This window comes from Ochotona princeps, chromosome 5 (assembly GCF_030435755.1).
Source record: "Ochotona princeps isolate mOchPri1 chromosome 5, mOchPri1.hap1, whole genome shotgun sequence".
Classification (NCBI taxonomy): Eukaryota; Metazoa; Chordata; class Mammalia; order Lagomorpha; family Ochotonidae; genus Ochotona; species Ochotona princeps.
The window spans coordinates 68257393-68276678 of NC_080836.1; the positions used below are offsets into that span (position 1 = coordinate 68257393).

The 19286-nt window shown below is 41.5% G+C and overlaps 1 protein-coding gene across 4 annotated transcripts in view; it reads left to right on the forward strand.

Moving 5' to 3' along the window:
* MYO1B (myosin IB) overlaps positions 1 to 17598 on the forward strand; it is a 173301-nt gene extending 155703 nt beyond the window's left edge. For 3 of the 4 annotated variants that reach the window (XM_058664747.1, XM_058664746.1, XM_058664748.1), the window contains 8 exons: positions 15 to 101; positions 3246 to 3320; positions 4354 to 4488; positions 6166 to 6272; positions 9551 to 9683; positions 10084 to 10236; positions 11745 to 11872; positions 16293 to 17598. In XM_058664747.1, the coding sequence (XP_058520730.1) occupies positions 15 to 101; positions 3246 to 3320; positions 4354 to 4488; positions 6166 to 6272; positions 9551 to 9683; positions 10084 to 10236; positions 11745 to 11872; positions 16293 to 16416 (942 nt within the window). In that variant the 3' untranslated portion in view covers positions 16417 to 17598. The remainder of the gene's footprint in view (positions 1 to 14; positions 102 to 3245; positions 3321 to 4353; positions 4489 to 6165; positions 6273 to 9550; positions 9684 to 10083; positions 10237 to 11744; positions 11873 to 16292) is intronic. The other variant, XM_058664749.1, reaches the window with a different exon arrangement.
* Positions 17599 to 19286: the final 1688 nt, after the last annotated feature.

The following is a 19286-nucleotide window of genomic DNA, read 5'->3' on the forward strand; positions in this document are numbered from 1 at the left end:
CTAAAACATTCTAGGCTCGAAGGGAATTGAAACGCTTGAAGGAGGAGGCTAGGCGCAAGCATGCAGTTGCTGTCATTTGGGCTTACTGGCTTGGACTGAAGGTACTTCCTCAACCACTTCTTTCTGCCCCGAGCGAACTCCATAAAGCCTATCATCTACTAACCCTGAGAGAACGGATGACGCTTGCTGGTGGTCTGCAGTCTTGTAGAATGTCATCAACCTAATTGTATTTGTTTTTATGAAGAAACCTGTACACTCATTTTTTTCCCCTGATTTTATGATGATTCGTGTTTCTTTCAATACAGGTTGGACGTCCCTTTCCTGAAAGGCTTATGATCAGAAGTGTATCAGATTTTGGATTTTTTTTTTCTGTTTCATTTTGAATTATCTAGGAGATTTTACCAGTTTGAGGATCCTTGCCTAAATTTTAGAAATCTTGAAATGCCCCCAAAGTGTCCGCTTTTAAGGACATGTAATCATTCAAAAAGATTTTGGTTTAAAAACACTTAAGATTTCAGCCAGAGGCAATCTATCGGTAAATAGGTTCTAAGTAATAGCAATGCGGCATATTTTGTTGAAGGTACTTGGTTATCCAAGTCGCATCTTGTGTCCTCTAAGTAAAAAGTCTTTTTAATCCATGGGGCACAGCTTGAATGGTTGAGCTAAAGGCTGATCTACTGTCCATGGTAATCAGCCTGGGCGTGGCAGCTCTTTGTTCCATGATCTGCCTGTTCTGCTCCAATAATAGTTACTGCCATCATGCTGATTGTTCCGCATAGACATCAGTGTGATGACAGTCCTGTCAGTGCATCATTCAGGGTGAAGAACTTCCAATTCAAATGCTTTGTGATTGTTTCAAAGTAGTGCTTGCTGCGTTGCAAAACCCTGATAATGACCCCTGTGGAAATTTGGTCTTTCCTAATATTCACTAATTAATCAGCATTTCAAGCCATTCATAGTACCTTTTTGGGATAATCGGCTCCTTTTTGAACTATTCATTATTTTTACTTCACTCCTATAACCTTTAATCATGTTCCAGTGGTTCAGTAATAACTGAAAAATCACTGGCTAGGAATTTGAAAAACAATTAGCAGTATCCCTGCTTTAAACAGTTGGGACTTTTCCCCCATGGAACTTGAGCCTATAAATTATTAGTAAATTATCCTTTTCAGTTATACATTTTCGTTTTTATAAATTATCATTTTTTGAGTTTTCCCCAAATAATTTTTGAATTAAAAAATGACTTATGTTGACAAAGATTAAACAGTTAAGTCTGAGTAAGTCATATAACTTTTTGAGAGGTCAATAGTAAATTTTTTTCACTTTATTTTTACCTTCTAATTTGCATTTCAATATTTATAAAAGGAAAAACACTGAATCAGAACTTTTATTGTATCGTTTGTTTCTCTTCAGTTTTCTGGAACTTCAGCATCTGATTTTAATAGGGTTTTTGCATTTGGAATGTGTGTTAACAACTGACAAACCAAATTCAGTTTGTAGGCAAATGTTATGTTAGCAGACATTAACTGGGATTATTCTAAACATAACTTTATTTCTCTCTGTCCAAACATCAGACGTATTTTACTGTGTTACCACTATCATGATAAGATTGAATGTCTTCAAAAATGTAAAAAATTTGTAATTTCTTCCAAAGGAGAATTATACAGTTTGAGCCACAGTTTTGCCTTTTTAAGTGAAAGTCATGGAAATGACCACAAGGTGCCCTGGATTCTTTTGAAACTTCAGGCCCCCGTTCCAGATGCCAACATGTTGTCCCCAGGCTTTTTAATTTTTTTTATGTATGTGTAGCTATTCTCTGAGAGAAATGGCTTCTCCTGTGGGGTGACAAAAAGCGTGCTGCAGTTGGGTCAGTCACAGTGAGATTCAAACAGAGGACAAATTGTATTTTCTTTAGAGTATGTTCTCCTATTTTCTAGCTCAGCTGGCTGTTCTTCTAGGCTGCTGCAATTTCAAGAGAAAGTCAGTAGGTGCCATTATGTTCCTTGTCTATCCTAACCTTATGTGTTTGAGCTTCAAAATGTGAGCTGAATAATTCCCTTATAAAAGAGAAATGATACTTATAATAAGGCTATGGGTAAAAAGAAAAACTGCCTGTAAGGCAGGTATCTTTAAGCCTTCAGTAGACTGTGTCCAGCCTACACTGTGGGAAGTGGCAGGGATAAGGTACATTCAGAGCACGGAGGATCCTTGGAGTCTAAAGCGAGCCACGACTGCTCCACTCCCATCTGATCTTGGTCACATAGCAATAGGGCTTGGCATTGTAGATAGAGGAAAATTTAGAAGAAACCTGCAGACTCTATTATGATGTAAAATTTTACAATATGTGCATATAAAGCAGTCATCTGCATACCAACTGAATTTGGTTAGCAGGTTGCTAATGCAATTCCTAATGTAGAACTGTTTTGAACATAATGTGGTTCAACCAGAAGACTGGGTACTCAGTGTCTGAATGATTTAAGCAGGTTAATATCTTGCTCACTTCTGCCTCTCACATTGAGGTCTGGATGATAATATCCCTTCTGAGTATTTTTGCCTTGATTTCAAAATTGAGCTGTGTCATTCTCATTCAGCAAATGTTTCAACCAGGTTCTGTTATTTATTAGACATTAGTACATGAAATAAACAAAACAGTGTTACAAGGTAAAATATATGTGAGCTAAACTCATGTATTTTAAGGGCTTTCATAGAATTATGTTAGTAAAAAGTAGAGGTAAGAGAAAAAGTAATGCAACTGAATAAAAGATGCTTTAAAGGTGACTTTTTAAATTCTTGTTTTTAGCTCCATCCAGTTCCCAGTGTGCAGTTTTAAAGTCTTATCTTAGATGCAAGCAAGACTTCTGGAAACTGCAGTAGAGTTGTTGTTGTTTTTTTGCCTTTAAAAACCCAAAGGAAAATTGCCTAATGTAATAATTTCTGAAATCTGCATCAATTTGTGATGCGTGTGCAGCTGTACCTGTGTAAAATGTTTCTCGTCAAGTCATCAGATTTAAAAAACTACGAAGAATCTAGAAAGCAACACTGTATTCTGGCATTGCCATTTTCCATCTCTCAAGATCCTTTTCAGTGACTTAAGAACCACTGGTGGAATGTTTCAATTATTTTACCTAGCCCACAGGGGACATGTGTACATTTCCTTGTGCCACATAACTTTATTTCTAATAGCTGTGTATCTTGTGTCGCCTGCCAGCCACACATCAACCACTGTAATCTGTCTCTTGCCATAGGTACGCAGAGAGTACAGGAAATTCTTCAGAGCCAATGCCGGAAAGAAGATCTATGAATTTACACTTCAGAGAATTGTAAGTGGATGCTTCGTGTATTTGTGTAAGCAGCAACATGTTAACAACTGTGTGTCCGCTCCAAAAAACAGCACTTTCGAAAAATATGTTGACTTTTTGATAATGACTGCATTGTAACAGAGTTGGTGACCCTTTTTGTCACCTCCCTTTGAATTCAGGTAGAATAGTGTCATGGAATGCTGGTAGTGACTGGTTCATGATTGTGGAAATGTTCTCCCTGCCTGATAAAACACTTTAGGTCCTGCCCCATTTATACCGCCACAAGGTGCAGTAAGAAGGCCTGCCCACTAGTATGTGGGGGGAGAGCTGTGGAAGCGGGAGGTGGAGCAGCTTGTGAAGATGGGGACTGGAGGCACTTCTCTCTTTAGAGCACGTCTATGAAGAGTGCTGCTGCTCCTGGACCAACATACCTTGCCATCTGTAGATTAGTTACTTGGTTCCTGTGAGCCCCATTTCCCCATCTGGGCAGGTGGATGGTAACAGCACTAACCTCGGCTGTTGTAGCAAAGATTAAAATGGAAAAGAGACATCACGTTTTGTATCTTTCACTGACTGTCACATCTGCCAGTGCTCTAGGCTGATGCTATCTACTAGAACTTTCTGCAGAGATGACAGTATTTTGTAACTGGGAGGTAGACTAAAGTAGCTAGGGGCCACAAGTGGGGTTATTGAGCACTTGCTGTGTCACCAGTGTGACTAAGAAACTGGAGTTTTTATTTTGTGTTCCTGACTGCAAATTTCCATGTAGATCACCACAGGTGACTACTGATTACTCTTGGCTAGCACAGCCCTGACTGTTAGCTGCCAGGAGTGTGTTGGTATTCTTTTCTCTTCATTGATGGAGCTCAGATTTCCCTAGCCAGTGAGCAGAAAAAAAAAAAAAAAAAAAACTTCCCAGAGGAAGTCTGATGGGTGTCAAATTTGATAAACACCAGGGAGAGACTGGTTTGTTTGATCATAGTGCATGCAAAACCACACCTTCTCTGGTATCTTTTCCTTACTCAGTATTTTCTATCAAACCCAACCAACACAGGTGCAAAAATATTTTTTGGAAATGAAAAACAAGATGCCTTCCCTGTCTCCAATAGACAAGAATTGGCCTTCGAGACCTTACCTCTTCTTGGATTCTACCCACAAGGAGCTCAAAAGGATTTTTCACTTGTGGAGGGTAACAACAAACAAACAAAAAAACACCATGTTATTATTCTTTCCAGAAACTTCTTATCCTGTCTGTTGAGTGTTTGAAAATTGTTCTATAAAATCACATTTTTAACACATTCTTCCCTAGCCTCAAAGCGCATGACTTGAGGACTGCGGTATTTTTGAGCCTGTGGCTTGTCTCCCTGTGGAGACTCCTGCGGCCATGAGGGAGGCCCGCGCATGCCTCTTGGTGTACCTGGAGAGGGATACTTAGGGCTGCAGTGTGTCCATTTCCTGTTCCAGTCGCCTTCACATAGTCAGTTGTGACTTTGCTTTCTATGTGGAAACAAACTCCCAGAAGTAGAAGTTTGAACATCTTCAGGTGCACTTAAATATTGCAAATAGTATGCACTCACTCGATTGCTTGAATACATGCACACTTTAATGGACTGGGAAAAAGACTCCAGAGTTCCCAAAAGATAGCATTTAGTTGTTAGCCAAAATAATTTTGTCTCCCCTAACATTTTAGCTCTCTTGATCTTCTGTGCAGCATAGTATGGAATTTGGATAACAGTGAGGGGCACATGAGTACTGTGTGACTACTGTCTTTATTTCAATAACTTAATTAACTATCTGTTGAATGCTAAAATACAGTCATCAGATGTATTACAATCATGCCATGGAGGGACCTGTCCTTGGTATATGAGATCCATGGAGGCATCTTCTGGGAGGTTCCTTCCTGCCCAGCTGTGGTGGCTTGGTCTGTAGGTATGAAAATCAGTCACACGTGTGTGGTGACACTATCCCGACGCAGTGGGATGAACGGAACCAACACAACATCCAGAATTAGTTTGAGGCCTGTTGCATGACCCAGCTGACTGTCTCCCCCACATCCCACATGTTTGTCTTCCTCTTCAAGTCTAGCATAAAATTTGTTTTCAGAAAAAAAAAAAAACAAACCACCTCCACCTCCTCAGCTCTGCCTGGCCTCTGCCATCCGCCCTTAAACTGCCTTGGATCGGGCTGGGAGAAAGCTACAGTGTCCTGAAGGCAGCCCTCAGCACAAGCGTCAGCAGTCATGCATTTATTCATGCTTTTGTTTGGGGAGTTCTCAACCATTGGGGATGCTCATCTGAAAACCCCATCCCTGGTTCTCCGGCCATATGGTAAAAAAGCACTAAAGGGGTGGAGCCATGATTTTCTTACTGTAAGTCACAGAACATTTGTGGGTCCCAGAGCTGGCTTGGAGTCCTACTAGGATTTCTAAATGAAATACAGTAGAACAGAAAATAGCAGAGATTACAGGTTGGGATGGCAAATGTTTTTTCCTGTAGGTGGGATGTCCAGTGTCTTTGTATGTGTGTGTACAGGGTTGTGAGGTGCAGTATGGCTCTGAGTCCCTGCAGAAGGATGGCAACACGGTGGTTGAGACGACGTGCCCTGGCCAGGCCCCCATCAAGAGAGGCCCCGGGATGAGCTGGAAAGCATCCTAAGTTCTGGGATACGTTTCATGGTTTTTTATGGCAAAGCCCAGCTCTCAGAAACCCACAAAGGAAAAATGCCCTTGACTTTTTAGATGAATGTCCTAGATATTTTGCTTCTTATTCTTCCTGCTGTTAAGCTGGCCTAGTGTATTTAAGTACAAGTTATTTATTTTTATTGGTATTGTTTTGCTATATATTTTTTTCCTCCTCCTGTATCACAGTGTAAAAAATACAGAGATCAGTTCACGGACCAGCAGAAACTTATTTATGAAGAGAAACTAGAAGCCAGTGAACTCTTCAAAGACAAGAAGGCTTTATACCCATCCAGGTATTATGACTTTTCTTTGTTCCTATAAGTCAGTTTTTAAGTTTTTCTCAAATACATTTGCAGGTCTTTTCTGGTAGAGTTTGATTTCAGTACTAGGTGAACAATTTTTAATTTTGTGATGGATGGAAATACACATGAGCACAATTGAGCAGTTGTTTTCCACAATGTACTTGGACATGATCAGACGATAAGTGTTAGCATATACCCCATATACTTGAATGCTTTACTCAACAAGTCATTTAAAATTAAAAATTGTGGTGCCCATCATTATGGTGCATTAGGACAGGCCACCTCTTTCAATACCAGCATCCTGTATTTGCTCCCATTCTAAGTCCCAGCTGCTCCACTTGCAGTCTGGCTCCCTGCTGAAGCACCTGGAGAAGCGGTGGAAGCTGACTCAAGTGCTTGTGCCCCTGCATCCATGTGGGAAACCTGGCTGGAGTTCCATTCTCTTAGCTTCAGCCTGGACAGATGCCAGCCAGCGTAGCCGGTGGTGTGGTGTGGTGACCCAGAGATGGAAAAAATCAATCTTTCTCTCACTCTGCCTTTCAAGTAAATTAAGCTTAAAAAAAAAATAAATTGAAATTAACTTGCACTGTTCATTTTTGCTAGTTTCTTGTAGTTTTTGAAGTTGTAAACTAAGTCAGAAACTCTCTGGAAGGCCAGAGTGGTTCTTTGGGAGAGTTGCCCAAGCAGCAGTGTGTGGTTATTTGGTTTCTCCCCGTCTGCTGGCCCACCAGGCCCGACTTCAGGGCCCTGAAGAGCGGGTGTAGTATCTGCAGTGCAGATACCATGTACTCTGAAAAAGAAAGAGTGCCATTTACAGATTGAACCAGGAAAGTCCTTGCTCTAGTAACTACTTGTCTGAATATTCTTCTTTTAAAGAGTTTATTTATTTTGAAAAAGTTAGAGAGCAAAAGAAAGACCAGAGATCTTCCATCTGCTGGCTCACTGACCAGATGGCCACCATAGCCAGTGATGCTGAGCCGGGCTGAAGCCAGGCGCTTCTTCCAGGTCAGGGACCAAGCACTGGGACCATCTCTGTTGCTTTTCCAAGACCATTATCAGGTAGTTGGACCAGAGGCGAAGCAGCCAGGATGCAGAGGGTTACCCACATGGGATTCAGCCAGCATTGTAGACGGCAGCTTTTCCCCACTACACTACAGCACCGGCCCCTGAATATTCTTGTATCTCCTACATCCATCATTTTCTCCCAAAATTCCTATCCTTGTTTTATCTGCTGTATATATTTAAAAAAAAAAGAAGTATTATTTCACACCAAATCTGACAGTGTTTAGCTTCTTCCATAGAGGCATCTATAAATACAAAAGTATGTTTAATATATATATTCACATGTGTTATGGTTAATATGCCATCTGCCTTTTAAAGGTTTAAATGAACATGAATTTACACTCATTGGGTTTAAATATTTTAAATTACATAGCTTTCTTGGTAGCTGACTTGGCAACCTGAGATGGTATATACTCCCTTAAATCATGGACAAGACCAAGTCCTAAATTGTCCAAAGTGCCTGCTGTTAATACCAGAAAACTGCCTGTGTGCTTTCTTCAGCAAGTGGCTTTCTTCAGTTTTTCTTTATAGATCTTAAATTCATTTTCTCCATAAATGACTTCAGAATCTAGAGTCCGGAAAACAAATAAAAACAAAACTTTTCAGTAAGATTCTTAACACATTCTATGATTAAAAACACATTTGAATATGAGCAACAGTGACAACAAAATTTCACTTCAAGCCAAGTGCTTTTTGGGTGCTTTTATCAGCTTTCGGGCCTGGTGGCATGCTTGCCCCAGAGCAGCGACGGGCTGGGGGCTGGCTGTAACTTCCCTCCCACCACTCCTCACTGGCAGCTCTATGGGCGTCAGCCTTTTATAGCCCGGGAACTGTGAAACTTGACCACCTACGTGGATTTTTCTTCCCCGATTCTCTGCCCACAGCGTCAGCTTTTAAAGTTACATTTGTCAATTGCCAGAACTAAACAGTTCAAACTGAAGCAGCAGTGTGTGTGTGTGTGTGTGCGCGCACGCTGGTGGCCAGCAGTGGAGTTATGTTGTGTTTCTGTGTCTGAGAAGCTGCCCCGGGAGAGTCACCCTGTACGTGTTTAGGAACATCGACATCGCTGAGGCATGTGCAGGGTTAGTCCTCTCGGGGAAAGTGGCCTGTTTGAAATAAAGCTGCTGTGCTTGTGACCGTTTGTCTTGGCCGCTCCTGCCCCTGGAGGAGCGTCTCCCAGGAGAGGCCTGAGCCTTCCTGTGGGTCACCTGCGTGTGATGATCTGTGCTCATTGTAATGGCGCTCTTAGTTTGCTTCTAAAGTGATTGCCCTGGGTATGTTCTTGGCCAAAAGCTGTTGATTTCTTTATTTTCTGCCAGAAGATGGAATTTTTTTCCTCAGTGGGGAGGATAGTGATGATTTCAGCTCTTTTCTCGTTGCCCCATATTCCCTAAAGGCACTGGTGGGTCTTTTCTGGGAAGCTGTTAACTGTGTACTAACAAATTAGAAGACTACCATATTTCTTATGTGCATTTGATTCTTGCAGTCATTTTTTTTTAAAGATTTATTTTTATTGGAAAGGCAAATATACAGAGAAGAGGAGAGACAGAGAGGAAGAGCTTCCATCCGTTGATTCACTCCCCAAGCAGCCACAACAGCTGGAACTGAGCCAGTCCAAAGCCAGGAGCCCAGAGCCTCTTCCGGGTCTCTCACAGGGGTGCAGGGTCCCAGGGCTTTGGGTTGTCCTTGACTGCTTTCCCAGGCCAGGTAGGGAGCTGGATGGGAAATGCGGTTGCTGGGATTAGAACTGGCATCCATATGTTGCTGGGAACAAGCACGTTCAAGGCGAGGACTTTAGCTGCTAGGCTATCACACCAGGCCCCTTGCAGTCTTTCTTGTGAGTGAATTCCATCTTAATTGTTCCTTGTGAGAATATTTTTAAAAACATTTTTTAATTAGAAAGTCAGATACGTATATGGAGGAGTAGAGACAGAGAGGAAGATCTTCCATCCAATGATTTGCTCCCCAATTGACCACAACAGCTAGAGCTGCACTAATCTGATACCAGGAGCTCTTCAGGGTCTCCCACACAGGCTCAGGGTCCCAAGGCTTTGGGCCGTCCTCCACTGCTTTTCCAGGCCACAAGCAGGGAAAAGAATAAAAACTTTTGAAGTTGTCAGCTACTCCTTCAAACCAACTGATTTGTTCTTTTCCCAGTTATTTCCAGTGGAAACCATTTCTAATAGGCAGGAATTTTTCCCTTTCAGTGTTGGGCAGCCATTCCAGGGGGCTTACCTGGAAATCAACAAGAACCCTAAGTATAAGAAACTCAAAGATGCCATTGAAGAAAAGATCATCATTGCTGAAGTTGTGAACAAAATTAACCGTGCTAATGGGAAGGTAAAAATGCGAAGCCTGAGACTGAGAGATCTTTATTGGTTGGTACAGTCATCCTCAAATGTTGAAATTCACATTTCATATTCTCAGTGCCATTCGCTGGAAGGGGTCACTGTCCCTTGACCCTTGAAGTTTAGGCAGCACTTTGCATGTTGGCTGCAGTGTTTATGAGTAGAATGTATTACTTATATTCTTATAATATGTTAATGTATTAACATAGAACATGGTGTAATATTCTAGTATGTTAATCTTTCTGTGCCTTCTCACTATGTAGATACCTTTGCTGAAACTTACCAGAATTAAAATATACTAATACTTTCAAACTCATGGACTATTGGAGAAAGTGTTTGGTTTGGTTTGGTTTGGTTTGGTTTTCTAATGATCACTTTTTGTTTTGTTTTAGAGCACATCCCGAATTTTCCTCTTAACAAACAATAATCTTCTTCTTGCTGATCAAAAGTCTGGACAAATCAAGTCAGAGGTTCCCCTGGTGGATGTGACCAAGGTATCCATGAGCTCACAGAATGATGGCTTCTTCGCTGTCCACCTCAAAGAGGTAAAGACGGACATCCGTGCGGAGATTTCTGTTGGTGTGGTCTTAGCCACTGGGGTAGAACTGTCCGTATCCTCCTAATCCTGTCACCTCTGCTTCCTGCACTGCTCTGCGGACTTGGTCAGCCCGATGTGAAGACCTCGAGCTTGCTTTTTCAGGAATTGAATACGTGGAATTTCATTTTTAGTGACTTGCTTACTTTTCTTCTAAACTTTCAACACATTTTAAGTTGTGTTTCCTTCTTTTCTAATACCAATTTAGCAAAACGTCTTCTGATTCTTCTTAATGTGGGAGTTTTATTGAGGACACAGCTAACAATAGTACAAATGCCTAATGGTTTTTTTTTTTTAAAGATTTATTTTATTTTTATTACAAAGTCAGGTATACTGAGAGGAGGAGAGATAGAGAGGAAGTGGAGCTGCCGGGATTAGAACCAGCGGCCATACAGGATCAAGGCGAGGACCTTAGCCGGCCACCACTAGGCCATGCCTAATGGTTTTAAGCTGAAGTGTTGTTTGTTTGAATTCTGTATTTTTAGCTTAACCAGGACCTGTTCTTGAAAGAGTTTAAATGCAGTCACTAACTTTGCAGTAACTGTGGGCAGTCATCTAACTTTCATGCGCCTACTGAATTCTTCTCATCATTCTAATGAGAATAATAATATACATACTTTATTATAAAAGCATTTTTAGCGAGGATTAAATGAGACACTGAACATATAACAGCACAGTGTTTGCATAATACGGTCATTGAATAAACAAACGTCAGCAGATATTATATTTAAGGCTGTGCATCTAGCTGGAGTACAGAACTCTTGCCAGCCTGCCTCACTGTGGTCCCTGTGTATCTTAGCTAGAAGGGGCCATTCCGGCGGCAGAGCCGTACATTCTTAACCTTGCTTGAACGTTAAATCAGCCTGGGAACTGTGAAAGATGCTGATGTCCAGGCCTTTTCCCCACGCCAGTGGAACCAGCAGAGCTCTGAAGGGGGCCAGGTGTCGTTTTTTTGAAAGCTTCCCCAGATTATTCCCTTGTGTAGCCAAGATTGACAGCCACTGTTCTTAATACTTGTTGGAAATGTTGTTATTGCTGCTGTTATTTTTAGCCAAACCCCGAAGGGGTGTCTTCTGCAGCTTTCTCCAGAATGAGTTAGAAGTTAGACCAGCACTCTTTGAATCACAGCGTGCTGTCCCGTCCCCGGGGGATCCTGTTGTGGCCCCGTGTCCCCAGGCCTTTGGTATACCTGCACGGCTGCTTCCCTAATAGGCTCCCAGGTGACACGGGTGATGCTACCAGTTCATCCGCTGCTTTGGGTAGCAAGCAGATAGGCAGCTTGCTAAAGTGCCCTGGGAAAGTTGGAAGAGGTTTCACTTCTGTCATTGTAATTTACTTTGGAAGAGTGGATCCCAGGATCTGATATTTGCAGAGACTGTAATACAAGCTCAGGCAATCCAGGAAATGCTTCCCACCCTGTGTGAATATGGCATCGTGACTCCTTGTTTATCGTTTCAGGGCTCGGAAGCGGCCAGTAAAGGAGACTTTCTCTTCAGTAGCGATCACCTGATAGAAATGGCCACCAAGCTCTACCGTACGACTCTCAGCCAAACCAAACAGAAGCTCAATATTGAAATTTCCGATGAGTAAGTTCCTGTGTTGTTTAAATATGCTTTTTTCACTCTCTTCAGCTCTCTGTTGTCATTTATTGATACAATTGCTTGTTCAGCACCAAGTGTGAGTGTGTTCCAGGTGAAGCATGTGCAGTGAGGACACTGACCCAGTGCCTGTCTCCAGGTCCCTGAGACCAGTGTGCACACGCAAGGTGGCGAGTAGGTGATGTGATTTGGGCTGGGAACAAGCACTTGCAGAGAAAACAAATAGCAGATGAAGGGCCAGAAAGCATAACTTTTATTAGGGAGACCAGGGAGAAATTTTTCAGGCTGTATGCTGAGTAGAGACTAGAATCAAATAAGGACATAATCCAGACAGACAGGTGCTGGAGCGAGATGGTACGAACTCCCGGAGACGGGGGAGGTCCTAAGCTGGTGGCACATGAGGCTGAACCAAGGAGTTGAAGTTTTCTTGAGAATGATGGCAGGCCATTACAAATTTGAACATGATCTGTTTCGTGTGCCTAAGTGTCATGTAGCTGCAGCGGGTGAGTGGTTGAGAAGATGGGAGTGGAAGCAAAGAGAGTTTCCTGTTGGGAGTGGTGAAGAGTCATCCTAATCAGGGAAGTCATTTGAAGGAAAATGTGGGGACTTTATTAACCAGCCTGTGTGTTCATCTCGAGGGCTGGGCCCAAGTGGTAATTCTGTTAGCTGCAGGGGTTCATACTAAGGAAAGAGGGGCTTGTGGGTGGCAGTGGTGGGTGAGATTGAGTGTTCTATGTTGGGCTTTGAGCTGATCTTTTTATTTCTTTCACGTGTAGCTAACCATGATTACAGAATAGGTACCCCATGTTAACAAGAGTTCATAAGTGTGCTAAGACAAGCAGAAATTAGAAATTTGCTTTTTTTAAAGTTCACATTAGGGTTCTATTTATAGAGGCTAATTTCTTGCATCCAGGTTTATGAAATCTATTGATGCTAGCTGTTTGAGAGCCTACATCAATTCATGCTGATTTGACTATTCAACACACTGCTTAGCTCTTGCCTTGACAGCTGTCGTAAACATTTCGCATAACCAGAATGTGCAGATTTCTTAGAATTTTTCAGTTTCTTTTATTTCAGCTCCTCTTAAGCCTAGTTAATTTCATTTCTGGCACCTTGTAAATCAACCTCTTGGCTGTACTAAGGTTTTTGGTACCTTGGGTCCCTCATCACTTCTTATTGAACACTCAATATGGTGTTGAGATTGGGTGGGGGAGACCAGGATTTATGTATACTCTACATCAAGACTTACCTTTTGCATCCAATACTTTATTACTGTCTCATAGAACAAACAGTAAGGTAAAAGAATAGTGGCGAGTTGAGTTTGTTTTTGGTTCTAACTTGTTGGGGATGTGAGAGCTTTTGTCAGCCTCGGTTGAAGCTTTTCGTAGTTTGGGATATTGCTTAGGAGCGATGACAGCCCGTTTCCCCTCATGGGAAGATCACCTGTGTGGCAGGTGGTAGACCATTCCTTACATTGAAGTAGCCTCACAGAAGGTCCACTGCATTGGTCCAGACCTAGAGCACAACCATCAGGCTACTTTTAAGTGTGTAATGACCACGTCCTGTGGAAAGTCTTTCCTTACTGCAGTCCTTCTCAGAGCCCTGGAAGTCATGTTGCATTACTGTGTCTTTGGGGGCAGTTTTAGAGGGTAAAGTGCACTGTGTCATCCAGCAGTAGTCAACCTCAGGACCTGTCGGGTGGCTCCCCCAGGCTGTGTGTGGAGGCACGTGATTCTAGAACTAGCTTGAGATTACTCTGCTCTGAACAGTCCCATTACAGGGAGGAGTGGAATCCTGTGGATGCTAAGCTTTGAGTAAGCATGATTGTCAGAGATCAGATTCACAGTGTAGCCATGCCAAGAAGAGAGATGTTTGATACCGGGCACATACTTTACCTTTCCCAATTCCTAGTGATTGGTTGCTCTCTTAAAATAGCTGCAGGTCCCCTAATCCCACATCACAGGGATGCGTGGAGAGGGACTTTCTGGTGCCTCTTCTGCTGCTTCACGGCCTCTGGGAACAGTCAGGGATGAGAAACCTCCCTGGGAAGTATTTTCAATGACACTCATGTCTTTAAAAGTCAGGAGCAGGGTTGTCCATGCCGCTGTTTTTCAGCTCTGGAGCCTTGCTCCTCTTGCTTGCCAGCTGTGTAGAACAACTGCTGTCAACCCATATTCTTCACTGACTACATCCTTCCTTACAATATACTTTGCAGAAGTAGGTGTGGGCCACGAACTCAGTCATTAGGGGTTACATGGAACAACAGTTCAAGACCTGTTTGCTCCTTTGGGTAAAGTGAGAATTGCATGCATTATCAAACTCAACTCCCTGTAATTCCTAGTCCTTAAATAGCTGTGCTTTAAGGCTAGTCTTCTAGATGTGTATTTCAAGCAAAACTAAGTATTTTGATATGAGTTGGAGGGAGAAACATCTTCTAACCACTGGTTCACTCCCCAAATGGCTGCAACACCAGCTGGGCTGGTCTGAAGCTGGGAGCCAAGAACTTTTCTGGGTCTCTCACATACAAGTTTAGTCCAAACTTTAGAAGTCTATACAGGTTGTTTTCATAATACATTTTTTAGAAACTTTTTGAAGATTCCTTTGTCTGTGTGTCATTGATAATTTCTGCAGAATACTTTGTCTAAAGAACATCTGTTTAAAATACATTTATGATATGAAAAAATGTATTCTACTTCGCTGGAAAATAATTTTTAATTTTTTATGAAATGGCTAGAACTAGTGGTACTCACTTCTTAGGATTAAGACTGAGTTAACCTATGTAAGTGACCTACAACACTGTGTACCTAGTGCTAGCAAACACACATGGAATATTTACTATTTCTGGTGTGACTCTTGAGTGTGAGTTGTAAACATGAAGGCAGTTAATGTCTGCTAAAATTTTGGGGAAAAGAAGTCCCTAGACATTTTTTAGGCCACAAGTAGTCCTTGGAAATTAAAATACAAAAGTGTTTGATTTTTTTTTTTCCCCTAAGGCTTATTTATATGTCTGAAAGGCAGAGTTAGAGATCTTCCATCCTCTGGTTCATCCCCCAAATAACCACTGCAACCAGGGCTGGAGGGAAGCCAGGAACTTGCTAGAAGCTTCATGGGTTTGCCCACCTGAGTGGGAGGGACCCAAGTACTCGGGCCATGTCTGCTACTCTCCCAAGTGTATTAGCAGGGAGCAAGCTGGATCAGAAGTGGAGCAGCTGGTACTCAAACCTGCACTCACAGGGTATGCATGCTGCAGGTGGTGGCTTAACCCACTGTGCCTGCACCCCCCCCCAGGTGTTTGATTTTTAAAATGTGAATTTTCATGAAGCTTGAGAGATTTACAGTACTCAGACACAAGTATCTGACGTATCTCAAACAGATATAGCTGGAATTACAGGTTGCTTTTGTTTTTTTTCCCAGTGCTTTCAAGTTGAAAGGATAGTACTTCTGACTTTTAAAATTGATAGTTTCTTTTCAACACCAGGGATGAATTAGAGCCTTATGTGTCACATTTCACACCAATACATGCTTGTAAAACATGGCTCTTACAACCTCGCCACTGAGCGGGCACGTGCAGAACAAGGCCCTGGCTTGGCCCTGGCTGTCCTGGGGCTCAGCTGGGGTGGAAGCAAGCTCACGGTTGTTCAGTTTGGCTCATTTAATAATGTGCCTGTGACTCAAAACCACTCCCTGAGAAACCGTGTTCGGACTGCATAGTAGCTAGAAGGTCCCTTTTCTCCCCAAAAATGCCTCCAGGGCCCAGACCTCATTTGCACAGCCAGATGGCCCTCCCAGCACAAGGCCAGTAGAGGGACTTCCGTGAACAGCCCCTTTGGCCTTTGCTGCTTTGTGAAACCAAAGTATCTGTACTAGAGTAGGGTTTCCCTCAGTGTATCATGTGTGCCGCAGATGGGCTTGAGATTTTGTTAGGTGTACTCTAATTAGGGTTGAAAAATTTTTTTAGGTAAGTATGTGTAATGTGTATTAAAATGATAAACTGAGTCATGATTTTATCATTATGAATATTATTCCCTAGGTCACTGTTATTCTAAAAAAATTTGATAGAAAAATTATAGTCTGCAGGTGTGACAAAAATTGTGTAGGAATCCTGTAAGTATCTGATGTTTGCAAAGTTTCTAGACCTGTCATTCTTCATTTTCTCAATGTGATGGTCTTTAATAGGACCCCTTTGCCAGTTTGACTGTTCTGCTATGCAAAAGTAGACAAAGAATGGAGATGTGTTGATAGTTACAATTACAACATGAAATAGTTATTCTTACCCCTTCTTTAAGAAAATATGAGTTAACGGACTTACGCTTGTTAGGGCCAGAATCCATTAAAATAGAAAGCTAGTATTTCTGTGATGATCCGCTGTTTTAGTGTTTACTATTCAATTCGTTATCTTTTCTCCTAGGTTCCTGGTACAATTCAGACAGGACAAAGTATGTGTGAAGTTTATTCAGGGCAGCCAGAAAAATGGGAGTGTCCCAACATGCAAACGAAAAAACAATCGTCTCCTTGAAGTTGCTGTCCCATAACTGGCACCTCCTCTGTGGTTTCATGGACTCGTTTCTTTGTAATAGTGCAATTTGGTTTTGTTTGGGGGGCTCATTGTATGTTTGGGAGTTGCCAAAGGTCGACTGTTAGAGTAGTTCTTTGGCAAAATAAAAACATTTGACTAATCAATTTTTATTATTACTGAAATAGTTTTAACCCTTCAAGTATGCATTGTCTTGGGGCAAGATGGTAGAAACTAACAGTGTCTGTTTCTATGTCATAATGTGTTCTTCGTTTAGTTTTGTTAAGTCTGTGTACCCTAAATCAATATATTACCCATCATCCGTAATTCATACTATGTGTAGGAAATGGTCTTACAGTGTATTCACTCAGATATTTATTGAATGCCTGCTGTGTGCTAGGCACTGTGCTAGATGGTATGAAAACCTGCTAGGAGCTTTTTATTTTGAAGGCCATAGCATTATGACTGGTTTGTACTGGTTAAATAATGGCGGAGATTTAAAATGTGGAGACCAAAACATCAACCGTTAAGGATGGGCAATGTTCTTAGGAACGCTGTGGTGGAATCTTTAACAATGCATGCTGCCCAGAGAGCTGGTCCTGGGAAGTAGAAGAAATACATGACCAGGATGAAATCCCTCTACATGTGTTCTGTTTGCAAAAATGAAAACTGACATTTGAACAGGACTTCTGATTTGCTCAAGTCTGTAATTACTTTTAATCATAGAAAATAGAAGCCATCCTTATTTTAGAAAAAGTGACAGAAGCTGGACTCAGTAAGATTATATATTCCCAGCTATGGAAAAACACTATGATCCTACATGTGCGGAAGTCTGCAGTGTTGTTCTTACCCAAGTTTAAGTACATATTTTAAAGTGCTAACACAGGGAATGGCTCAAAGCCGTTCAGATAATGGCAAGCATTCTGTATGATGTGCAATAAACATCCAAGATCTTTTTGAAAGTTTTATTTATAATATACATTTTTGTATGAGAGGTGATTGGTACAGGGTGCATAAAAGTCAAGGATGAAAATCAAGTTGGTATTAATTTGCAGGACTATTTTTCCCCTTCAAATTTGTAATAAGGATTCATTTTGGAAACTGCATTTTAAACTTTGGGGTCAAATTGTTTCTTATTTGGGAAGATAATGTACATACATTGACATTATGTTAAATAATAAAATTGTCTAATTTGGTGCCATTTGCCAATCACAACTGTATTTTTGTATTTCAATCTGTGTCAATGTTGTCACACAGAAAGATTTCACAATCCAACCATGATATATTCTCTGTAATTGAGTTTTTTGCTTATCTTTTATAAACCAAAAACTTTCACTGAAAATATTTTTGGGAGTTTTGACTTTTGTACTTTAAAATATTGTTCTCAAAGAAATTCTTAGCATTCTTTGTGTTTATTGATACAGGAAGCAGATATAATTTCATTCCTTTCTACCGTATGTCTGAGGTGGCAGACTGATAGTTCCTGATATAGGTGAGTAGAAATTAGTGAGACTGTGTTTTGGAGTTTATAATCCATGCTTATTAACATACAATTGGGCCTGGTGTGATAGCCTAGTGGCAAAATCCTCAAGTGGGCGCTAGTTCATGTCCCTGCTGCTCCACTTCCAGGTCCCTGTTTGTGACCTGGGAAAGCAGTTGAGGACAGCCCAAAGCCTTGGGACCCTGCTCCTGCATGGGAGACCGGGAAGAAGCTCCAGATCAGTCTGGCTGTAGCTGTAGCGCCACTTGGGGAATGAAGTAGTGGATGGATCTTTCTCTCTCCTTCTCTGTGATACTGACTTTCCAATAAAAATAAATAAATCTTTAAAAAATGCAACTAAGTAAGTATAATTAAAGTATAAATTATTCATCCTATAAGGTCCCCACCATTTGCTCCCCAGGTAGGTAAAAAAGCCAACCATATTCTTAGTTAACTGTTGTGTTCTATTCTGTGTATGCATATAGGGGGAAACAAAAATCGCTGGTTCCTAGCTCCTGCTTTAATAGGCAAAAGCTAGCATATGAGACATTTCTCTTCACCATGCCTTTTCCCCCAGCAGACTAGCACAGAGAGCTCCTCATTCTTTTACACTGGTGTGCTATTCCCGTGTGTGGATGTGCTGTACTGTTTGTCCAACACCTTACTCGTCCTCATGGAGTGCTTCCTGAATGGAGCTTCATGATGGAAGCCCAGGATCAGAGGATCAGTAGTCCATGGGTCTACTTGTTCAAACCTTCCCAAACACTTCACTTACAGATTGTCCGTGGCGATGGTTAGTAAGCCTAGTTTCCAAAATCTCCAATAGAGGGATCATTTAAACCTCATTATTAGTGTTACTCAAGAATTTAAAAAATTCTCCACAAAGTAATTTTAAATGAGAATACAAAGAGTCTTCAAAAAAAAAAAAAGCTCATGAAAAAATAAGAGCAAAAGGCAATGGACAAGGACCAGCATAGCAGGTAAAACTGCCTTCTGGGGTTATGACGTCCTCTTTGGGCACTGACTCTTGTCTGCACTGTTCCACTTCCCATCTGGCTTCCTGCCAATGGCCTGGGTCTCTGCCACCCACATGGGAGATCTGGAGGAAGCCAAATGCATGAACCTGGCTCAGCCCAGGCTCTTGTGGCCATTTGAGCAATGAAGCAGCAGATCAAAGATCTCCTTATGTCTCTTTAAAAAATTACAGAAAAAGAGAAATAAAACTTATCTTTAAAAAAAAGTGAATGGATATTTCCCATGTCCTTTTTGGGAATATAACTTCCATTGCTTAAAGTGTTGCCACTGAAGTTTTGTATACTTTTTGGTTATGGAAATTACTGATTTATGACTTGCTTTAACTGTGTAGCAAATTTGCTGAACTCAACCAGAAAGCGACAATGTCTTAAAGA